Consider the following 20,806-nt stretch of genomic DNA (forward strand, 5'->3'; position numbering starts at 1 on the left):
CACGGTGGCTCACACCTGTAATCCCAGCACTTTGGGAGGCCAAGGTGCATGGATCACGAGGTCGAGAGATCGAGACCATCCTGGCCAACATGGTGAAGTCCCGTCTCTACTAAAAACTCAAAAAAATTAGCTGGGCGTGGTGGTACACACCTGTAATCCTTGCTACTTGGGAGGCTGAGGCAGGAGAATTGCTTGAACCCAGGACATGGAGGTTGCAGTGAGCCAAGATCATGCCGCTGCACTCCAGCCTGGTGAAAGAGCGAGACTCCGTGTCCCAAAAAAAAGAAGCAGTTCACCAATTGTCAACACCCACTGGGTAGTTACCATCATTCAGATGGTGTGTCCACTGGTCATGAACATTTACTGTGTAGGCAACATCAATCATTTGTCTTGTACCAGGACAGTGAAGAATCAGTGGATCCCAGGTGAGTGGAGATTAATCAATAGAGCTTTTAACATAGCTGTATGCACTATTGTTTTGAGCCTAACGATAGATTTGTCCTTATCTGTGGCTGCTTCATGTTTAACCCACATATTGCCTTCTGTCCCTTCTTTAGATCAGTTATATAGCAAATGTTCTTATTGCTCTGGCACTTTCTTTTCCTTCATGTCATTTGGAAAGTGGCTTCTGGCACTTTCTTTCTTTCCTTATTCCTACCTGACTTTACTTAGTTACTTGATATCTGTCAGTCTCGCCGACTACCATATAAGCTCCATAAGGGCTAGGACTTATGATGTCCACCTTTGTATCCCCAGAGCCCAGAACAGTGACTGTGTAGACTGAGTGAAAGGTGGCTGCTTCCTTGGCACACTTGTTTCACCCCAGTTTGATGTACTTACTTGGCCCCCGCAAGATCTGTTGATTATTCATTTTGAGCCAGAAAGAAGCACAGAGAATAGGAGCTGTCAACCTGTGATGCTCCTGGTCTACCCTCCCAGTCCACTTTCTAAATCTCCTGGTTCCAGGGAGTGAGTCTGATGGTTTGTGCTGCTAAACTGCGGATTGAATCAGTAACAGGGCTGTGTTCTTTGATTTTTTCCTGAAAAGATCAGTTCGGGGCAAGGTTTTTCAGTCTTGGCATTATTGACCTTTTGGGCTAATTTTCTTGTTGAGATGAGAGGGGAAGCTTCCCTACACACTGGAGGATGTTAGCAGCATCCCCCTGGCCTCTACCCACTAGATGCTGGTAGTAACCACCTGCTCTGCTTCCTCACCCCCTGTTATGACAACCAAACAATCTCCAAACATTATCAAATGTCCCCTAGGGAGGTACAGTTGCCTTTTCCTTTCCTTGGCTTAGAACTAGTGGTTTCAACTAGTCATGGATGACAACTAGGACCCACGGCCACCCTCCCAGTGCTGTGGTAAATGCAGTCAATGGCTTTTTGAACCTTTATTTCTGGTGTTCTCTTTATGTCTGTTTATAATGTTCTTGAGACTTGTCTTTCACAAGCTTTATACTGAGTTCAACTAGTCCTGTGTGGGATTTTTTGGCTAAAATTCCTGAGGACGGATTACCACTTAGCTTTTCTTTAGACGGCCTGAAAGCCTCTTTCCAAGCTCATATTTCTCAGTTGCCAGGATATTAGGCTCCTGACTGTATTGCCAGCAGGGAAAGAAATTCTCTTGCCGTGACTAACATGGCACCTGGTTACAAGCTCATTTATTACCTGTTGCCCTTGCTCAGATGTGCTATTGAGGCGGCTGTTAGCTTTTTCTGCCTCCACTCCCTGCCCGTCTTTCCCGCAGTTCTCCATGCCTTCCTGTTTTGTCTTTTCCTCCCAGTGTTTCCATAGTGGCTCCCTGATGTAGCCAGAGAACAAACTGCTGACAGGCACATCCCTTGAATATCTGTGCATCTGGACGGGGCCACTGGCACCATCCATTGGTGGCTGAGTAATGCGTGGCTTGCCATATTTGTCTGTCTCCTGTTTATGGCCCAAGAATTTGAATCTGTTCCAGCATCTAAATGTTGTCGTTGTTAGGACAGAGTGCTGCCATAGTACCACAAGGCCAATATTAAACATGTTTATTTGGGTTCCATATATTAACATTTTGATTTGTTACTACTGCTGTTGTTTTTTCATACCCGACAGCTGCAAGATTGAGACAGGGGACATATATTCCATTACAAAAGCCAGATAACCTTGTATATATAAACTGTTTTTAAAAGATATTTGTGTCTTTAACAGTCTTTAACCCTTGACTAAATATATTCTCCCTAATATTTTGTTGAGTCGAAGAATCCCTTGAGTTGGCCAATTGACAGTAGTTTAATAAAGTGCACAAGGAGTGCCAATATCGGATAAGCAGGGAGAATAGCTAGACTCAACAAAGCCAAAGCATGTTCTCCTGGTTGTCTGATCAGGTAGCAATTGTTTGAAATGTATTTGTGGCATGGAGCCTTGTATAACAGATAAAGTTGAATGTGAGGTGTGGCCAAAACTCCATTTTAAAATATACAGTAGATTTTTAAGAAAATTCAAAATGTGAAATAGAAGCAGAATTGTTTATTTGTCAGCTAACGTTAAGTTACCTCGAATGTTTTGTAAGGTCTTAGGGGGATGAAATTTGATGTTCACTCCAAGGCAAATGTTGGATTTGAAAAATACCAGGCTCAGGAGCTTCTTCCTCTCACGTTATTTTGCAGAATCGAAGGCTATGGTGGGAAACAGTGCTTTCTGTAACACAAAAGCATAAATTCTCAGCACTGCAATGTCCTCAGAGCACATCTACCCACCTCAGTCTGAGCTTTTAGCAAGACAAAGGAGGAATACTCCAATTGTGTTGAAACATTTCAGTCACTGAGGCACACAGTTGTTGGTAATGATGAGTTGTTTTTCTTTTTCAAATACTCCTTAACCTCATAAAATATGGAGCTCATATCTTCAACCTGCACTTTGTAAATCAGGATGTGCACCCACCTTCCCACCCTCCTAGCCATTTCAATATGCACACTTAATGAGTATTAAGTTTAAAAAAAAAAACTTAAAAGAATCAATTTCATGGTGAATGCATCTAGTTAAGCAAGCCATTTAAACAACATTTTACTCGTGTTTAGTAGACCATTTTATAAGATACGGATAGCTTTACAAGCCTGTGTTTCAGACAAGCTAATTGGTTGTCTCTGATATGAGTTTGGGGCTTTCACTCATTAACTCCCTTTCCTGTCTAGTACATACTTGGCTAGCTTGCAGGATTATAGGTAGGACTCTTCAAACAACCTTATTCTATTGCCAGGAAAAAGGTTTTCATTGAATGGGTTTCTTCCTGCTTACAATATTTGCTTTCTTGAAATGAAGACAAATCATAACTGAGTACTACCCCAAACACAGCAGATACAAAATCCAGCAGAATACCCTAAAAGTTCTTGATACCAAAAATACATAGTTTTTGAAAGAGTGGATTGGAAATGATTAACAGAAAGGAAGGAGAGGAGAAAAGGGAAGAAGAGAGGAACATGATGTGCCGTTGGACCTGGCTGCCTCTGTAATTAATGACTATGTTATGCATGGTATTGAGAAGTCTGTTGCTTGCACCTTGGCATGCAAAGACAAGTGTACTGATGCTTCTCTTTTTGCATATGTCAGAGCTTTCCATTCTCTGAAATAAGAATTAGATGCTTTATTTGGACACAGATGAAAGGAATAGCTCAAAACATAAGTATCCTATGTGGGTCTTGAGATTTCTGGAGTGGTTCTCTTTTCCAGGATAGGTTGTTTACTTTTCTGTTTGCAACACGATTCATTGCAGCTGCCCGTAGGCATATGTGTAATCATTTGAACCAATTAGATCTATGGTTTTGAAACTCTTCATGTAAAATCCCACCTTCTGCATGAAACCTTGGCTTAATTGAAAGACTGGTAACTTCTCTCCAGTATTCAATTTTCTTCTTTTACTAACATTTTAACACGGAATGAAATATAGTACATGTTTTCTTGTCTTTTTCACCGTAGTTCAGTTCTTTAAATCTGTTTTTTGTTTTTTTTTTGAGACAGAGTTTCCCTCTTGTTGCCCAGGCTGGAGTGCAATGGCGCAATCTTGGCTCAACACAACCTCTGCCTCTTCGGTGCAAGCGATTCCTCTGCCTCAGCCTCCCGAGTAGCTGGGATTGCAGGCATGTGCCACCATGCCTAGTTAATTTTGTATTTTTAGCAGAGATGGGGTTTTTCCATGTTGGTCAGGCTGGTCTCAAACTCCCGACTTCAGGTGATCCTCCCGTCTCGGTCTCCCAAAGTGCTGGGATTACAGGTGTGAGCCACCACGTCAGGCCTGAATCTATTTTTTTTTAAAGAATAAATGAGTATTCTCTTTGTGTCTCACATTATATTAAGAACACTAGAGAATACAAAATGTTTTCCCATTGTCTGTGCCCTCAATGAATTGAATACTCATACACATGAGAAAATAGAAAACAATGATCCAAATCTGGATTATGCTGTAACTAAAAAGGGAGTTCACCAGAGATTTGTGGAGATGCTTCTGCATTGAGTCTTGATCGCCTAAGCCATTAATTTATACAATAATTATTTATAATGCCTGTTATAAGGAGAGTATAATGGTTCCTATAACTAAAAAGCTCAGAGATTGCAGGCCTTTGGCATAGTATGACTCAGGGGTTTATCATTCAGTCATGCCTATTTTTCTGCAGTTTTCTTGGCTATTTCTTCATGTATCAGCTGTCTTTCAGCATTCATATCCTGCGGAAACTACCTAGAAACTAAACCTCAGCTCTGATGACCTTATGAACCTCTGAATCCAATGGGCCCACACTGGCAGGGGATATTTCAATTTTATAAACAAATAAATCCTCTTCATCTTTTCAGGCCGGTTTAAGTTGGGCATTTTGTTTCTGTCAACCACAGGCCTCTTCAGTTACAGATAATTTGGTACTAGAGGTGGTTGCTGTTTGTTAATTCTACCAGACGTTAACATTCAGTTACTCATAATTTGGTATTAGAAGTGGTTGCTACAAGTGGACTCCAAAATGTAGAATTAGATAAATAGATGTAGGGAAGAAAAAAGTAAGGAGAACTCTTCTGTCCATGATTTGTAAGGTTAGGAGTCCTATTTGCTGACAGAAAAACAGATCAATTTACATTTTTTCTTGTTGTAACTTGGAATATATCATAACTCTTGTGAATTCAGAAACAATCAAAATGTGAGAGAAACATAATCCAACTGGATTTTATTTTTACACCTATAAGAGGTATAGCCCTTCCAGATAAGAAAATTAGGAAAAGAATATAGAATTTCATTTACTTTAGTCAATCAAAAAATTAGAAATTGAAACATAATAATATATATGGGGGTGAGATCCAACAGAATGCTTCTAAATTGCCATTAAAATTAAATATTAAACCTTAGTAAAGTAGGGGGGAAAAGCAAACTAAACCAAAACAAACAGTAAAAAGAATACAATAAAGATTACACTGGAAGTAAATGAAATAGAGATTAGGAAAACAATAGAGAAAATCAATAAAACCAAAAGTTAGTTTTTTTGAAAGACCAATAAAATCGACAAATCTTTTTTTTTTTTAATTTTTGGGAAGACAGTCTCACTTTGTTACCCAGGCTGGAGTGCAGTAGCACGATCTTGACTAACTGCAACCTCCACCTCCCAGGTTCAACTGATTCTCCTGCCCCAGCCTCCCAAGTAGCTCAGATTGCAGGTACACACCACCACACCTGGCTAATTTTTTTTTTAATATTTTTAGTAGAGATGGGATTTCATCATGTTGGCCAGGCTGGTCTTCAACTCTGGACCTCAGGTGATCCACCTGCCTCAGCCTCCCAAAGTGCTGGGATTACAGGCGTGAGCCACCATGCCTGGTCAAATTGACAAATAGTTAATCAACTAACAAAGCAAAAATGAAGGAAACTTAAATTACTAAAATTAGGAATGAAAGAAGAGACACAACTACCACCCTTGCAGAATTAAAAAGGGACTGGGTGCAGTGGCCCATGCCTGTAATCCTAGCACTTTGGGAGGCCAAGAGAAGAGGATTGCTTGAGCCCAGGAGTTTGAGATCAGCCTGGGCAACATGATGAAACCCATGTCTACAAAAAAAAATACAAAAATTAGCCAGGCATGGTGATACATGCCTGTGGTCCTCGCTGCTCTGGAGGCTGAGGTGGAAGGATTACCTGAGCCTGGAAGATTGAGGCTGCAGTGAGCCATGATAGTACCACTGGGCAACAGAGTGAGGTCTGGGAGATAAAAAATGAAAAAAGAAAAAAAAAAAAAAACCAAACCACAAAAGAAAGAAAGGAAACATAAAGGACTATGAAGGAATATTATTAAAAAATTCTTTGCCAAATAATTAGATAACCTACATTAAATGCACAAATTCCTAGAAGGGTGCAAACTACTGAAATTGACTCAAGAAGTAATAGAAATCAAAATTAGACCTATAACAAGTAAAGACATTGAATTACACTTCCCATCAGAAAAGCCCAGGACCCTTGCTTCACTGCTGAATTCTACCAAACATTTAAATAATTTACACCAATCCCCAAACCATTCCAAAAAATAGAAGAGGAGGGAATGCTTCCTAACTCATGCCGCAAGACCAAGATTACTATGATGCCAAAACCAAACACTTTACAAAAAAGTTAAAGACCAATATTCCTTGTAAATATAGATGCAAAAATCTCTCAACCAATATAGTCGACCCTTGAACAACACAGGTTTGAACTGTGTGGGTCCACTTATATGCAGATTTTCTTCTCACTCTGCCACCTGTGAGATAGCAAAGCCAACCTCTCTTCTTCTTCCTCCTCCTATGCCTTCATTTAACATGAAGACAGTGAAGAACTTTATAATGCTCCCCTTCCACTTAATAAATAGTAAATGTACTTTATTTTCCTTATTATTTTATTAATAACATTTTATTTTCTCTAGCTTATCTTATTGTAATAACATAAATATACATATTACATATGAAATATGTTAATTGGCCATTTATGTTGCTGGTAAAGCTTCCAGTCAACAGTAGGCTATTAGTAGTTAAGTTTTGGATGGATTTTTGACTATGTGGGGGTCAGCACTCCAACCCCCATGTTGTTCAGTGATCAACTGTACTAACAGATGAATCCAGCAACATATAAAAGAGGATTATACATATGATAATCAAGCATAGTTTATCTCAAGATACAAAGTTGTTTTAGCATGCAAAAAATCAGGGTAATACATATTAAAGGACTGTAAGATAAAAATCATACAGTCATGTTAATAGATTATATCAAATGCAGAAAAAGCATTTGACAACATAGACTTAACATATAACCCAGGAATTCCATCCCTAGATATATACCCAAAAGAAATGAAAACATGTGTTCATACAAAACTGCTAATAGAAAGCAGCGTTATTTATACCAGCCAAAAAGTCGAGCCAGCCTAAACGTTCATCAACCAGTGAATGGATAAACAAAATGGGATACATCTACACAGTGGAATATTATTCAGCCATAAAAAGAAATGAAGTACTGATATTTACTACAATATGGGTGAACATTGAAAACATTTTGCTAAGTGAAAGAAATTGGACACAAAAGATCACATATTACATGATTTTATCTATATGAAATATTCAGAATAGGCAAATCGAAAAAGAAGCAGAGTAGTGGTTGCTATAGGCTGAAGGAAACAGTAATGGGGATGACTATTAATGGTTCAGGTGTTTCTCTTTAGATGTCAAAAATGTTCTGGAACTATATAGTGATGATGGTTGCACAACCCTATGAATATACTAAAAGCCACTGAATTGTGTGCTTTAAAAGGATGAATTTTATAGTATACAAATTATCGGTAAAAGAAAATGGAATATCTGTAGAGGAACATGGAAAGATAGTTAAGTATATGCTAAAGAAACATAAAGTCCACGCAAGCAGTGGAAGAAATTACCTAGAATCTTAGGCAGGAGTATCCACTTCTGTGAGTAGACAGTGAAGTAGGTAATGATAACTTGTATCCAGGAGCAAGCAACCCCCTTTGAAGACCGAAGTCTTCAAACAGTTGTTGTAACAATTATTTTTTGAAAGCGCTTAACTTGTTAGTGAGTATCTCTAAAAAGTTTGGTTGAAAACCAACCCAAGTTCAATTAGATAGGAACCTCAAGCTACATGGAATTATAACCCCTTTCATTTGAGATGGTAAATTGTTTCCTTAATGAATTCTTTATTCTTTTTACCCTGGAGGGTTTATCATTAAGAGTATAGAAACGATTAAATAGGCTCGGCATGGTGGCTCATGCCTGTAATCCCAAGCACTTTGGGAGGCCAACGTGGGCAGATCACTTGAGGTCAGGAGTTAGAGACTAGCCTAGCCAACATGGCAAAATTCTGTCTCTACTAAAAATGCCGAAATTAGTGGGGCATGGCAGTGCACACCTGTAAATCCAGCTACTCAGTTGGCTGAGGCACGAGAATCACTTGAACACAGGAGATGGAGGTTGCAGTAAACCAACATCACACCATTACACTTCAGCCTGAGTAACAGAGCAAGACTGTCTCGGCTGGGTGCTGTGGCTCACCCCTGTAATCTCAGCACTTTGGGAGGCCAAGCGGGGTGGATCACCTGAAGTTGGGAACTTGAGACCAGCCTGACCAACATGGAGAAACCCCCTCTCTACTAAAAATACAAAATTAGCCAGGCGTGGTGGCGCATGCCTGTAATCCCAGCTACTTGGGAGACTGAGGCAGAGGAATCGCTTGAACCCAGGAGGCGGAGGTTGCAGTGAGCCAAGATTGTGCCATTGCACTCCAGCCTGGGCAACAAGAGCAAAACTCCATCTCAAAAAACAAACCAACAAAAAACTCTGTCTTAAAAATAAAAAATATATATTACACATAGATCAAAGTGGTAGATTCTCTTTGTGATTCCAATTTAAAATGTACCAGAACTTGATTCATTGAATTTATAAAATTATTGGAAAACAATTTTTAAGATTATCAACCACTTGAGAATGTTTTAATTGTTAAAACAGTTGAAATGCTTAAAAAGAAAATTGAATATGTTAAACTTATAAATGGAATTATAAAGTGAGATTGAAAATGAACTAAGTTTATAGATGGACCTAAAGAGTATTCAAAGGCACTATAAATGTAATTGTTAAAATTGAAAAGATATGTAGATAAAATATTAAATTTTTTTTTTTAAGACTGGGTTTCACCATGTTGGTCAGGCTGGTCTTGAACTCCCATCCTCAGGTGATCTGCCTGCCTTGGCCTCCAAAGTGCTTGGATTACAGGCATGAGCCACCGCACCCAGCTACAATTTTTAAATCTAGCATAAAAACTTCAGGAAAAGCCAGGCTTCAGATGGTGTACATTTAACAAACTGTATGTTCCTTTTTAAAACTGCAAAGTAACAATAACTAGTATTGCTGTGTACCAAAAGCCATCCTGAAGGGCACAAACCTCAAAGGAACAGGTCACTGACCATGTGCCTAATGGGGAGTAGCACTAGGGGAGTTGGTAAGAAGACTTCCTGTGCCCTGGCTTGTCCTTGTGGCCTTTAGCAAGTCTCTGCATACACGAAAGAAACACAGGCTAAACACAGAGAAGAAATAAAAGATGGTTTTTTTAATGAGAGATGACCCTACTGCCTGCTTGACTACAATTCAAACCATTTGAAGTCATAACTGGAGCCTGGCCAAGTTGGAAAATCCAAATCCTCTGTCCCACTAAAGTGTGAGCTAAAGCAGAGAGGAGGAAATCTAGCAATTTGAGGTCAAACTGAGGCACAGAAAGCCTGATGTCCCATGCTCCTCCCAAGCACTCCTTGTGCCTCCCTGCTGGACAAAGCAGAAGGCTGCTTTAGGCCAGAGGCTTTTTATTTTTCTGTAAAGGGCTAGGTAGTAAATATTCTAGCCCATGTGGGACATACCATCTCTGTGTCAATTACTCAGTTTTGCCACTGTAGTATGAAAGCAGCCATAATAATACTTAAGTAAATGAACATGCTGAGTTCTAATAAAACATTATCTACAGGGAATTTATGGGTGATGGGGAGGCAACCAACATTGGCCTCTGTGACTAAGACCCCTTCTATATCTTTCAAAAGTTATTTCTATGTCATCAGGGGATCCCCTCAGAATGATAGGAGGACATCAGCTTGGTCTGAAAGATGAGAGAGTTCCTATAGGCTGGTCCTGTCCACCTGTGGATGGAGGAGCCTTGGGTTAGAAGCAGGAGTTGGAGCAAAGGCCTAGGTGCAGGAATCCATCCAGGCTCTAGAGGGCCTGATAGAATAACTGGTACCAATGTGGGAGTGCTGGGCATCTTTCATTAGTCCCTAAAAACAAGAAGTATCCATACCTAACTGTGCCTCTCACAGTGGTTATCTAGAAGCAAGCTTTTTGGATAGAATAAGAGAATAAAATAAGCCCGGAGGCATACCAAAAACAACAATAATGAAAAACAGACATGATTTGCCCTATACTTATTGGTAGTCAGATTAAGCAAAAATGAGGATGTCTTTCTTAGGTCCTATCACCAAAGCTAATGAGATTATTTTGTTTGGCTACTCTGGGACATACTAAGTTCTCCCATGCATTAGAAGACTGGCTTTCTACACAATTATTGTCACAACGTATAACATTCTATACATAGCAGAGGTTACTGACTGGGAAAGAAGACTTACCGTAAGAGTGAGACTCCATCACAGGTGATTACCTGCAGTTATTTGTCTGGTTTTCAATTATTCCAAGGTCAGGTAGGCTGCACTGAACTTTAGTATCCTTAAGAAAGAAGCATCTTATGAGGACTATACTTTTATACTTCCAGTCTTTTTGAAATGAATATGCACTCCCAAAGTAATAATGTGATATTGGTCAACATTAAGTCATCATTTTCAGGTCATTATTAAGCACTCAAAAAGTAAATAATATCCATTCTGTGTTAGAATATTTTGGGGATTGTGGCAAATTGGCTTTTTATTTGTATCATTTATTTCTGCCTTTAATGACATATTTAGTATCTTCCTAATGATTTCAAAATCCTGCAAGCAGTACAATGAAAAGAGGAACAGCTGGTGCTGCTCTCTAGACTAACCTTTCTTTGAACAAGCTGCCAAGAATGCACTCTGAAGAATCTTAATGATGCCCTGCCACTTTATCTCCAGACCCTGTCCTGGAGCCATGGCGTGGGCATGGCTTTCTCTGACTTTGGTGAAGGTTACCCAGTTAAGCCAGCTTCATAAGCCCTGTAATGAAGGCAGCAAAGCTGGAGGGCACTTTTGTATACACTCAGTAGTGTGGTGGTAAATGTAACTCTTTAGAAAGAAAAAAAAGTTCTGATTTGTTGTACTTGCAGGTTTGTGGAGTGTAAATACTTCAAACCATGGCCAAGTTTATGACTTGTACAATTTGACATCCGTGTACCCGGAGTTGGAAGGAGAACGCACAATCAGCTCTTGCCAGCCCCATGTCAGCAGACCCCACCACACCACTGAGAAAAATGTCAGTACAAATATTTTCCCCCAATGTGACATGTTCCCACAATCGGGCTATCTGCTCTAGTGATTAAAGAAAGGTGCTAGGACACAGATAAGGAAAGTCCCACTCTCTTTGTAACAATATGGAAAAGGTCCTACAAAATTTTGCCATCCATTCAGGCTCTCTTGGCATCCTGTTAATTGAAACAAGATTATATTTTTACCAAAGAATTTAAAACCAGTATAGGCTGGGCACAGTGGCTCATGCCTATAATTCCAGCACTTTGGGAGCCAAGGCAGGAGGATTGCTTGAGGCCAGGATTTCAAGACCAGCCTGAACAAAACCATGAGATAATGTCTCTACAAAAAATCAATTAGCCAGGCGTGATGCCACACTCCTATAGTCCGAGCTATTTGAGAGGCTGGGGTGAGAGGATTGCTTGAGCCCAGGAGTTCGAGGCTGAAGTGAGCTGTGATTATGCCACTGCATTCCAGCCTGGGCAACAAAGCAAGGGCCTATCTCTTAAAAAAAAAAAAAAGTAATTATAATAATAAATAACAGAACCAATATGAATCCATCTCAAAACCATGATTCCTTTAGTTCTTTGAAAAATACAGGCCATGCAATGGACACTGTGTATTTAAATTTACGAGAAAGCAGTAACATCTGCCCCGTGATTCAAGATGGTTAACAGAGTCAGATTCTCTTTTATCATCCTCCAGCTTCCCCTTCTCCCTGTCACATCCCACAGTTGTACTTCTTTTTCCTGGCCTTTTGTATTTGGTTTGAGATCCTCACCCAGTCATCTGCATTAGCTGACTTATCACTATCAGTTTGAAGGAGCTAAAGTTGTCAGCCTAGACTCCTTCATCAGACCTGGTACCTTTTCCAGAGATGGAGAAAGAATGTGCCTTTATTTCTGAAGTTTATTTTAATAGTTTTCTATCCAGATACTTTTTATTCAAATTGAGTTCTATGATTTAAGAACTAGTCTAAGTAATCATGTCCCTCTTTGTTGGAATCCATTGCTTTTCTGACGTCCAGTGAAAATACAGTCCAAGTGCCATAAATAAGTGAGAAAGCTCTTAGTAAACCATGCAGTGTTAAACAGTCTCTTGTGGTCACTAAAAAGCCCTGGGGGGAATCTTGTGCTCTTATAATACAAATGATGAGGACAGTGGTCCTCTCAGGCCATCGCTGCTGTTTTGTTTTTGGTTTGCAGCATCCTGTCCTCGATGGAGCCCTGTCTGCTGGCACCTGGAGTGCTGGCACACGGGCTGCCTTCCCACACTCCCCACAGTCTCGTTCAGGACAGAGCGGCTGAGTGAATGAAGTTATGGGAAGACAAGTTTTAGGACAAAACTTTCCAAAGCTCCTTAGATAGCTCCCAATCCCACTACAACCCATCACAACTGCCTTGCAGGCCTAGGAACGGTCAGTTATAATCCACTAGTTTTTCACAGAGGAAACATAGTTCCCCTTTACGTTGTCTGTAGCAGGGGATATGGGGAAGAATGGGGAAAGCAGATATCTAGCTGCCATCTCCAATGGTGACTGCTGAAAAAATAAGCTAATAGCCCATACAGGGTGAGAGGTACCTGTATTTCACATAGCCAAGAACAGCAGTTCCCAACAGGGTCAGGGTCACCCAAGGGATATGTTGGGCATGGGAGGGCACAGTGTGTTTTCAGTTTTAGCAGTAACTGGTTGGTGCCAATGGCATTTAACTCAGTAGAACTAGGGGTGGCATATTCTGTGATGCAGAGCAGAGTCCCACACAGTAAGGAACTGTCACACACCCTGGCTCTCCATGTCTCACAACACGTTCTTGTGGGTCACAGCTCTGTTTATAAATATCTGAGCTTAGAACCTGACTCTCTCTTTTACACACTAAGTAAATGCTTTTTGGACTGTTCTGTCCCCCTGCTCCCTAGAGTACTTACAGGAAAACTAGGTCAACGCTGGGCACACACTTCTGGTTTAATAACAAAAGAGGAAAAACAAGCAGCCTGCCATTAGAAATAAAATGAAGTTTGCAGCTTTTTAAAAAAGGAAAGACCTGTCATTGAAGTTCAGAACTGTTCACATGCCTTCTAGAAATTTAGTCACACCAAGTTGGCAAGAACTGAAAGTCAAAATTTTGACTCTCAAGTGAGGGCAAGACAGGGAAATCAGACAACATCATTACCCCATTAGAGATCCTGGAACTAGGAAAGGAAGGAAACATAAAGGACATTTCCTACCCAATGAGTGGGACTCCGGTGCTATGTAATGTCTCACAGGTTTAACAGCTGCTACAAACATTAGCAACAGTGAGATGGTGCCGAGTCGTCTCTGTTATGTTGGGACTTTACAGTAAACTCTATGTGTGAATAATGGAATGCAGTCATGCCAATCAGCCAGCAGTGGCATGAGTGGAGCAAGGCTCTGGTGACAGAGCTAAAATAGGTTGCCTCTGGTGGTGGCTTTGTTTTCCTATCTCTAGGGTGGACACATGGCTACTAATAAATGCCCATTCTCTATGGCTATCCTGAAAATAGCTAAATGACCACAGGTTGTCAGACAGCTGTATTCTGATGTCATTCTCCCAAGTGCCATCTCCAAAAGCCAATGTGAAACAATCACTATCTCCTTATTCAAGAAGTTTCCACTTAACCATGCTAGCTCAGCAATGGATAAAGTAGCCAAAATACGTAGGTTCATATTCCCTTTAGTCATTGTTAAAATGTTTGTCTTGATAAGTAAATGACCTTAAAAAACATTCAGGCCCCTCATAAAAAAATAGGTCCTTGCATCACAGGCAGTTTTTTTTTAACCTTAAAAATAATGTCAGATTTAAGTATCTGACCTATGTTGTTCAGAGTTAAACACTATTCTTTAAAATCATACATCAACATATACAAAGACAAAAAAGCAATGGTGAACAATTCAAACGTGACTGTAATTGTTACTGTGATAATATATGGAGAGTAAAATTTGAAGTTTAGATTGATATAAGAAAACAAAATAAAAATGTTATCCTAGGCCAGGTGGGGTGGCTCATGCCTGTAATCCCAGCACTTTGGGAGGCCAAGGTGAACGGATCGCCTGAGGTCAGGAGTTCGAGACCAGCCTGGCCAACATGGTAAAACCTCATCTCTACTGAAAAGACAAAAATTAGCCAGGCATAGTGGCAGGTGCCTGTAATCCCAGCTACTTGGGAGGCTGTGACAAGAGAATCGCTTGAACCTGGGAGGCGGAGGTTGCAGTGAGCCGAGACTGTGCCATTGCACTCCAGCCTGGGCAACAAGAGTAAAACTCTGTCTCAAAGTAAAATATTGTCCTAAAAAAAGGAGTCAGAATTAGAACATAAAGTCCTCTCTGTACTGTGATCTTTGTTTTTAGAAACATAAAACTCCGAGTAATGAAAAGCTAATAAATGTTCTAGCAGCAGTCCCTTTCTGTACTTGAATATTAGTGAAATGACAAAACTTGTTTACAAATTGGTATCATAAATATAGAGTTGTGTGGAAGCCTGTGGATGCCAGTGGAGTGAATATGCAGGGTTAGATACCCACTTAGGTTATGGATCTGAGAATCTCGAGTTACCCAGCCATATTTGTCAGCTTAACACCACTAGGCCCCTTTATCTGGTGACCACTCTGTCATTGTAATCTCCACTTCCTTCTCATGTTTAGCATTCAGCAGGAACAACTTCTGAAGCATGCCTACCTTCAGACATCTGTATTATCTTCCATGTGTGCCTGTGTGATAGACTATATTTTCAGTTGCCTAGAAACCAACCTTTAACGGGTAGCTGAACTTCACTGTTCTGTGTCTGGTAGGTGTTGGAAAATATCACATATTACTGATATACTTTGTGATTATTTTAATCCAACATTGTTTTCAAATTAGCTGTAAATACGCTACTGGGATAAATTCTGTATGATTTTTAAACTAACCACTCAGAGGAAGTATTGTTAGTGAGATGCTCTTTCTATTATTATTATTCATTATTTTAATATTACTGAATTTCTTGTGACAGCCCTCTTCTCAGTCATTAGCAATACTTAAATGCTGTCCTTTTGGATTTTGGTTTATAAAATATAGCAAGGGTACAACTTCCTTGATGTACTAGATTTTGAATGTTGCATACTTTATCTGATGGGAAGCATTACTGATCAAGTACTAGATTGCATCATAACTACAGTTCCAGTTTCTGAGCCCGGTGATACAATCTGAAGCCTTACTTTGTGGCAGAAGCAACAAGACCAACATCTCTGATTTTCAACTCTTTGGAGCAGCCCCCTCCTCTTTTGAGCGGTAGACTTAGCCAGTGTTCCCTGCCAGTCCCTCCTGCCTACTCTTTTACCTCCTTCTTGGCCAATGGCGCTCTGCTCAGCTAACTTCCAGTTCTTCCCTCTGCTGGGTGGGGTTGGTCCCTGATACTGTTTGCACTAGGAATTTCAGATTCTCTTAGATGTCAGTTGTTTTCACTGCCTTAAAGAAAACAAACTAAAAGAATGGAGTTTGTGTTTTCAGTAAGCAAGAATCCCAACGCTTTTGGAGGCTAAGGTGGCAGAAGCCCATGAGCTTAGGGGTTCAAGACCACCCCAGGCAACGTGGTTAGATACCATCTTTACAAAAGGTTTTTAAAAAATTAGCCAGGTTCCGTGACGTGCACCTATGGTCCCAGCTACTTGGGAGGCTAAGGCAGGAGGATCACCCAACCCTGGGAGGTCGAGGCTGCAGTGAGCTGTATTTGTACCATTGCACTGCAGCCTGGGTGACCAAGTGAGACCCTGTCTCAAAATTAAAAATTAGCCAAAAACAAAACAAAGAATCATCTTAACATGATTTTAAAAATACCTTGGGCAAAAAATTGTTCTGAAGTTGTGTACCCATTTTCTGATCTGCAAATGAGATTTTCATTACTCTTCAGAATCAGAATTAATGAGGATCCTTTAATTCTCACAGGCTTTTCTTAAAATTAGTGTTTATTATGAACTTGCAGACATTGATAGGAAGACTTTTTAGACACACTGAAACAAAATGTTAGCATATTTCTGGTTCCTAAATTAGCATAACAGCTCAGTATTTCTTATATATAGGTATATAAAATATCTTCTGGCTTAATATGAAAAAATGTCAAACATATGAATACCAATTTGGATGGTGTATCTCTACTGTCAACAAACAGTAGTCTGCAGTGCTACTGGCAAAATAAAACTATTTGAGAATGGCGTTTAAAGTGGAGATACGTTTTTTTCCTAAGTCAAGTATTGACTAAGATAAGACACTGGAGGTTTTCATGACACATGAGATTTAATGAAATTTGTTGACCAAGAACATCTTTGAACAACGTCTCTTTTGAGGTTGCTACTGACTGTATTTGATGTTATGTAAAACCTTGCTGGGCAATAAATATAAGATTCTATTTTTGTATGATATTATAGTGCGTGTGAGTGGGGGGCTTTCTCAACTTTGTGTTTTATGATACCATTTCAGAGATCATCAATACTTCTAGAAGCCATAATAATTTGCTATTTATCTGCAGCCAAGAATTGGTAATACTAGATGCCATCAATATGCTGGCCAATGTAGAAAAGTAACTTGTGACTGGTTATTAACTGAGCAGGTTTTTCGGCATACACCTGTTTATGAGTTCTTGCTTTTTCCCTCCCAGAAAATTCAAGACTGAAAAAAAAAGCTAGAAGATTTTATGCCTATATGTAAATTTATGCAAGTTTGTAAATACATACAAACACACATACACTCAGTTTCTATCCTCTTTCCTAGAAAACACTCTGTCATGTCTCGGAAACAGATATTAGAAATTTAAGAGAGAAAGAGAAAAAGATTAAATTAGATTTTTGTTGTATTATGTGCTTGATGGTCAAAATAATTGCGTCTTGAGTAATCAGTATAGTACGTACTGTAAGTTGTCACCAATTTAGTAAGTCAGCAAGATGAGAGATGAAAGCTGCTCTGCTAGTTGTTTTGTTTTATTTAAATGGAATCTTTTGGTGTCTGCAGTGTATTTTGCTTGGTGTCATAGTGCAAATAATTTTTTCTCCGACTTCTTCATCAGACCTCCCATGCCGATAAGTATGGGTAGAATGGTGAGTTGCACGCAGGTCATTCACCCCTAAAGAAAACACTCCCAGGTCACAATATTTAACCCACATTATAACAACAGCTGCAGACTGGCATCCACAGTGTAAAGTCATAGGCATCACAGTTCGTAGGAATTCCACCTTGAAATCCCCCTATTTTATCCCTCAGAATTTTGATATGAGAAAGTGTCTGATATAATTAATAACCTATTTGTCTTGGTTTTTTTCCTCTTAAGATCAAAAAATATTTTGAACTTGAGCCACTTGCACGTGGGAAACGCTGGATTCTACATCCCTGCTCACTGGACGACATGGATGCACTGAAAGACAGCTTCTCTCAGCTGATAAATTTGTTAGAAGAAAAAGACCATGACGCTGTAAGAATGTGAAATCTGGCAAAGAAAACGGGCGCCCCAAAGGCCTTGAACCTATCATGTTAGTTTCTCGTTTTAATTTTATTTTGGTATCAAGACTATAATGGCTTCGGTATCTATTTTTCTCTGGTTTTTTCAGACTCTCATCTCTCTATCAAAGTGAATATTCTGTAGATCAGATGAATTATCATCGGCATTAACGTCAAGTACACACTACTGAGAGAGAATTTATTCTCTGTTTACCACTAATTATCTTCACCGCATGTCTCTTCCTTCTGTTGTTCTAAGCATCTCTTCTATACTCTGTGTTAAAACGGATGGAATTCATGGCTTATGGAAATCAAATCCCTTTTGAAGGACTCAGAAAGACTCACAAGACCATGATCATTTTCCCTGGGATTGGGAGTGGAGTATCATGTGACTGGGACTCCACAAAATATGTATATTATTTTCAAGATCTCTTGGGGGGGGATTGTTTTATTTTATTTTATCTTATTTTTATTGTTTTATTTTTGGTATACTGAGCTTATAGACTATGAGAGAAAAGTGAGCACCAAAAACTTTCATTAATCACTTTATCAGGAAGAAATATCCTGCCATAGTAAAATTGGCTCTGAAGAGCTTAGAGATAAGTTGCATAATGTTTTCTTGATTACGTCTGAAGTGTCACTCCTCTCTTTTAGGAGCAAAGACATTGTTTCAGTTTCTGAGAGCAGTTAGAGGAAATGCAGGTACAATGCATGCATCACGGACTGTATTGGATTGAGTCGAGTCTTCAAATATTTTTTAATGGAAAGGTTAGCCTGCATAAAGTCAAGCTGCAATGTAACATAAGTATCTTTTTTAAAAAACTGCAAGTGTTTAATTAAAATAGAGAAAATAATTTTAAAAATAATAGATATAAATTTTAAAAATAGCCAGAAAAAGCATAATTTATACTGCTTAGGGTTTAAGCTGGCATGGATTTGGCAAAGATAACAAAGAAAGAATTATCTATATATTCATTCATTATGTGCTACTATAGTTTATTGGAGTCTGTTAATGCCTTCCTCTAATAGTTAAAGGTTTATCAGCATTTCTATTATAAACCTCTATTTTCAGGGGTTTCACTGTGCCCTTAAAAGTGTGCTGGGGCTGCAACAAATAAATAATATTAGGACTCAGATTCAGTCTTTGGAACTAGTTCCCCCCCCACCATTTAATTTAAATGATAAAATTGCATAGGGATAAATGTACAGTTTGCTAAGGTTTAGCACCTTTGATCTTTTTTAAATCAGGAAAACAATCTATGCATATTGAGGTTCATAGATGAAATATTCTTTGGCATACTTTGTAGACTTTTGACTACTTAAAATACTGAGTTGCCAAATGATAAAAAACTGCTCCCTACACCTGAGTGATAAAAATCTTGTAATTTTTAGGTAACAGAGACTGATATCCAAATACCACAGACTCACACTATATTACAGAATGACATAATACCTGATAATTCTCCAGAAGATAGACTTCAGACCCTTAATGTCATTAAAATATAGTTTTTGTGGTTTAATCTTGTGAGTAGATTGTAATGAAATCGTTACCTTGGAAACATCAAACACTTCTTTAAGCTTCTTTTTTGTAATGTCATGAATCAGGAAGGACCCTTAGTGACTAATATACAGTTTTGTCTACAGCATCCTTGAATATTTTTAACACTGTGTAATCCGTGAGCAGCACAAAACTTTTATTCTGATGACCAGTCACACAATTCCTGTTTTTATTTTGTCCTGTTGTGCTCATCTTCTATGAGAAATAAATGATTATTAGGCCTTGCTTTCCCTGCAAGTTCATTAAATGTAGAATGTTGTCTTTTTAAGACACCGTGGCTGAGTGCTCCTAAGCCATCTGTTAAATGACTTCCCGTGGTCTGTGTGTGTGTGTTCATGTGTGCGCCAGTGATGGGCTTCTCCTCAGACCCATGACTGTCTGCAGCGTCTCAGCCGTCAGAATGAAAACATTATCAATCAGTACCCAACAACAGCTGTTTTTGACAAGTTTCTGTCTGACGCCTAATGCTTTACAACTGTCAATAAGGCTCCCTCTTTGTCTAGCAGGTCGGAGCTCGCCGTCTTGCTGCTTCCCAGCAGCATCCTGTCCTTGTAACCCTAGAATTTGCCATGTTTTGGAAATCCACGTGGGGGCGGGGTGGGGCCTGAACGGGTGGGGTGGGTGGGTGGGTGGTGGGGTGGGATGGGGAGGGGAGGGAGTCCTATTCCTACTTTCGTGTAAAGTGCCACAGGTGTCTTGGTTTGCGTATTCAAATATATAGGAAAAACAGTCTGTTATGTATTTCTTCACTTAGCTTCTTGTTATATTTATGGACGTTTCCAGTTTTTGTACCTTCTTAGCTAAAGCAGTTGCCTTTTTGTAATGGCAATTAATTTATATGATAAAACTTTGTATCCACTGTAGTCGACAGTATTGGTTGCTAATTAACTGCCATATTGCCCTTTCTATTATAAAATACTGTACCTGTACTTAGAGGCTAACAGATTCATGTGGACATTTGCCAGGCAAGAACAACATGTATTGTTCATGATTTCTATGATTTCCACTATCTTCAAAAAATAAACGCTGAGTAGAATTTTTGTTTTCAGAGTAACTCCTTTCAGCTTTAGCATTTGGGAGTCCCAGATTTCTGTTTACATTTGTGTTGCCTGTTTGTCTCCAAAATAAGTTCTGCTGCTCTTGGGTCAAAACAAATGATTAATTCGCATTTCCTTTGAAGCCATTGTGAAACCTTAAAAGGAAAAAAAAAAAAGCCAAGTATCTTTTCCAGTTGGTTTGTCTTCGGCAGCAATTTACTCTCATTGAAGCTGCTCTTTCACAGTGTGTGAACAGACTCAAGATATTATTATA

At 39.3% G+C, this 20,806-nt stretch overlaps 1 protein-coding gene across 11 annotated transcripts in view; it reads left to right on the plus strand.

Annotated features, from left to right (window-relative positions):
- Positions 1-20,531, plus strand: part of ARL15 (ARF like GTPase 15) — a 436,720-nt gene extending 416,189 nt beyond the window's left edge. For all 11 annotated transcript variants that reach the window (XM_078365506.1, XM_017969921.4, XM_035291576.3 and 8 more), the window contains one exon: positions 17,771-20,531. In XM_078365506.1, the coding sequence (XP_078221632.1) occupies positions 17,771-17,923 (153 nt within the window). In that variant the 3' untranslated portion in view covers positions 17,924-20,531. The remainder of the gene's footprint in view (positions 1-17,770) is intronic.
- Positions 20,532-20,806: the final 275 nt, after the last annotated feature.

This window comes from Callithrix jacchus, chromosome 2 (genome assembly GCF_049354715.1).
Source record: "Callithrix jacchus isolate 240 chromosome 2, calJac240_pri, whole genome shotgun sequence".
NCBI lineage: Eukaryota > Metazoa > Chordata > Mammalia > Primates > Cebidae > Callithrix > Callithrix jacchus.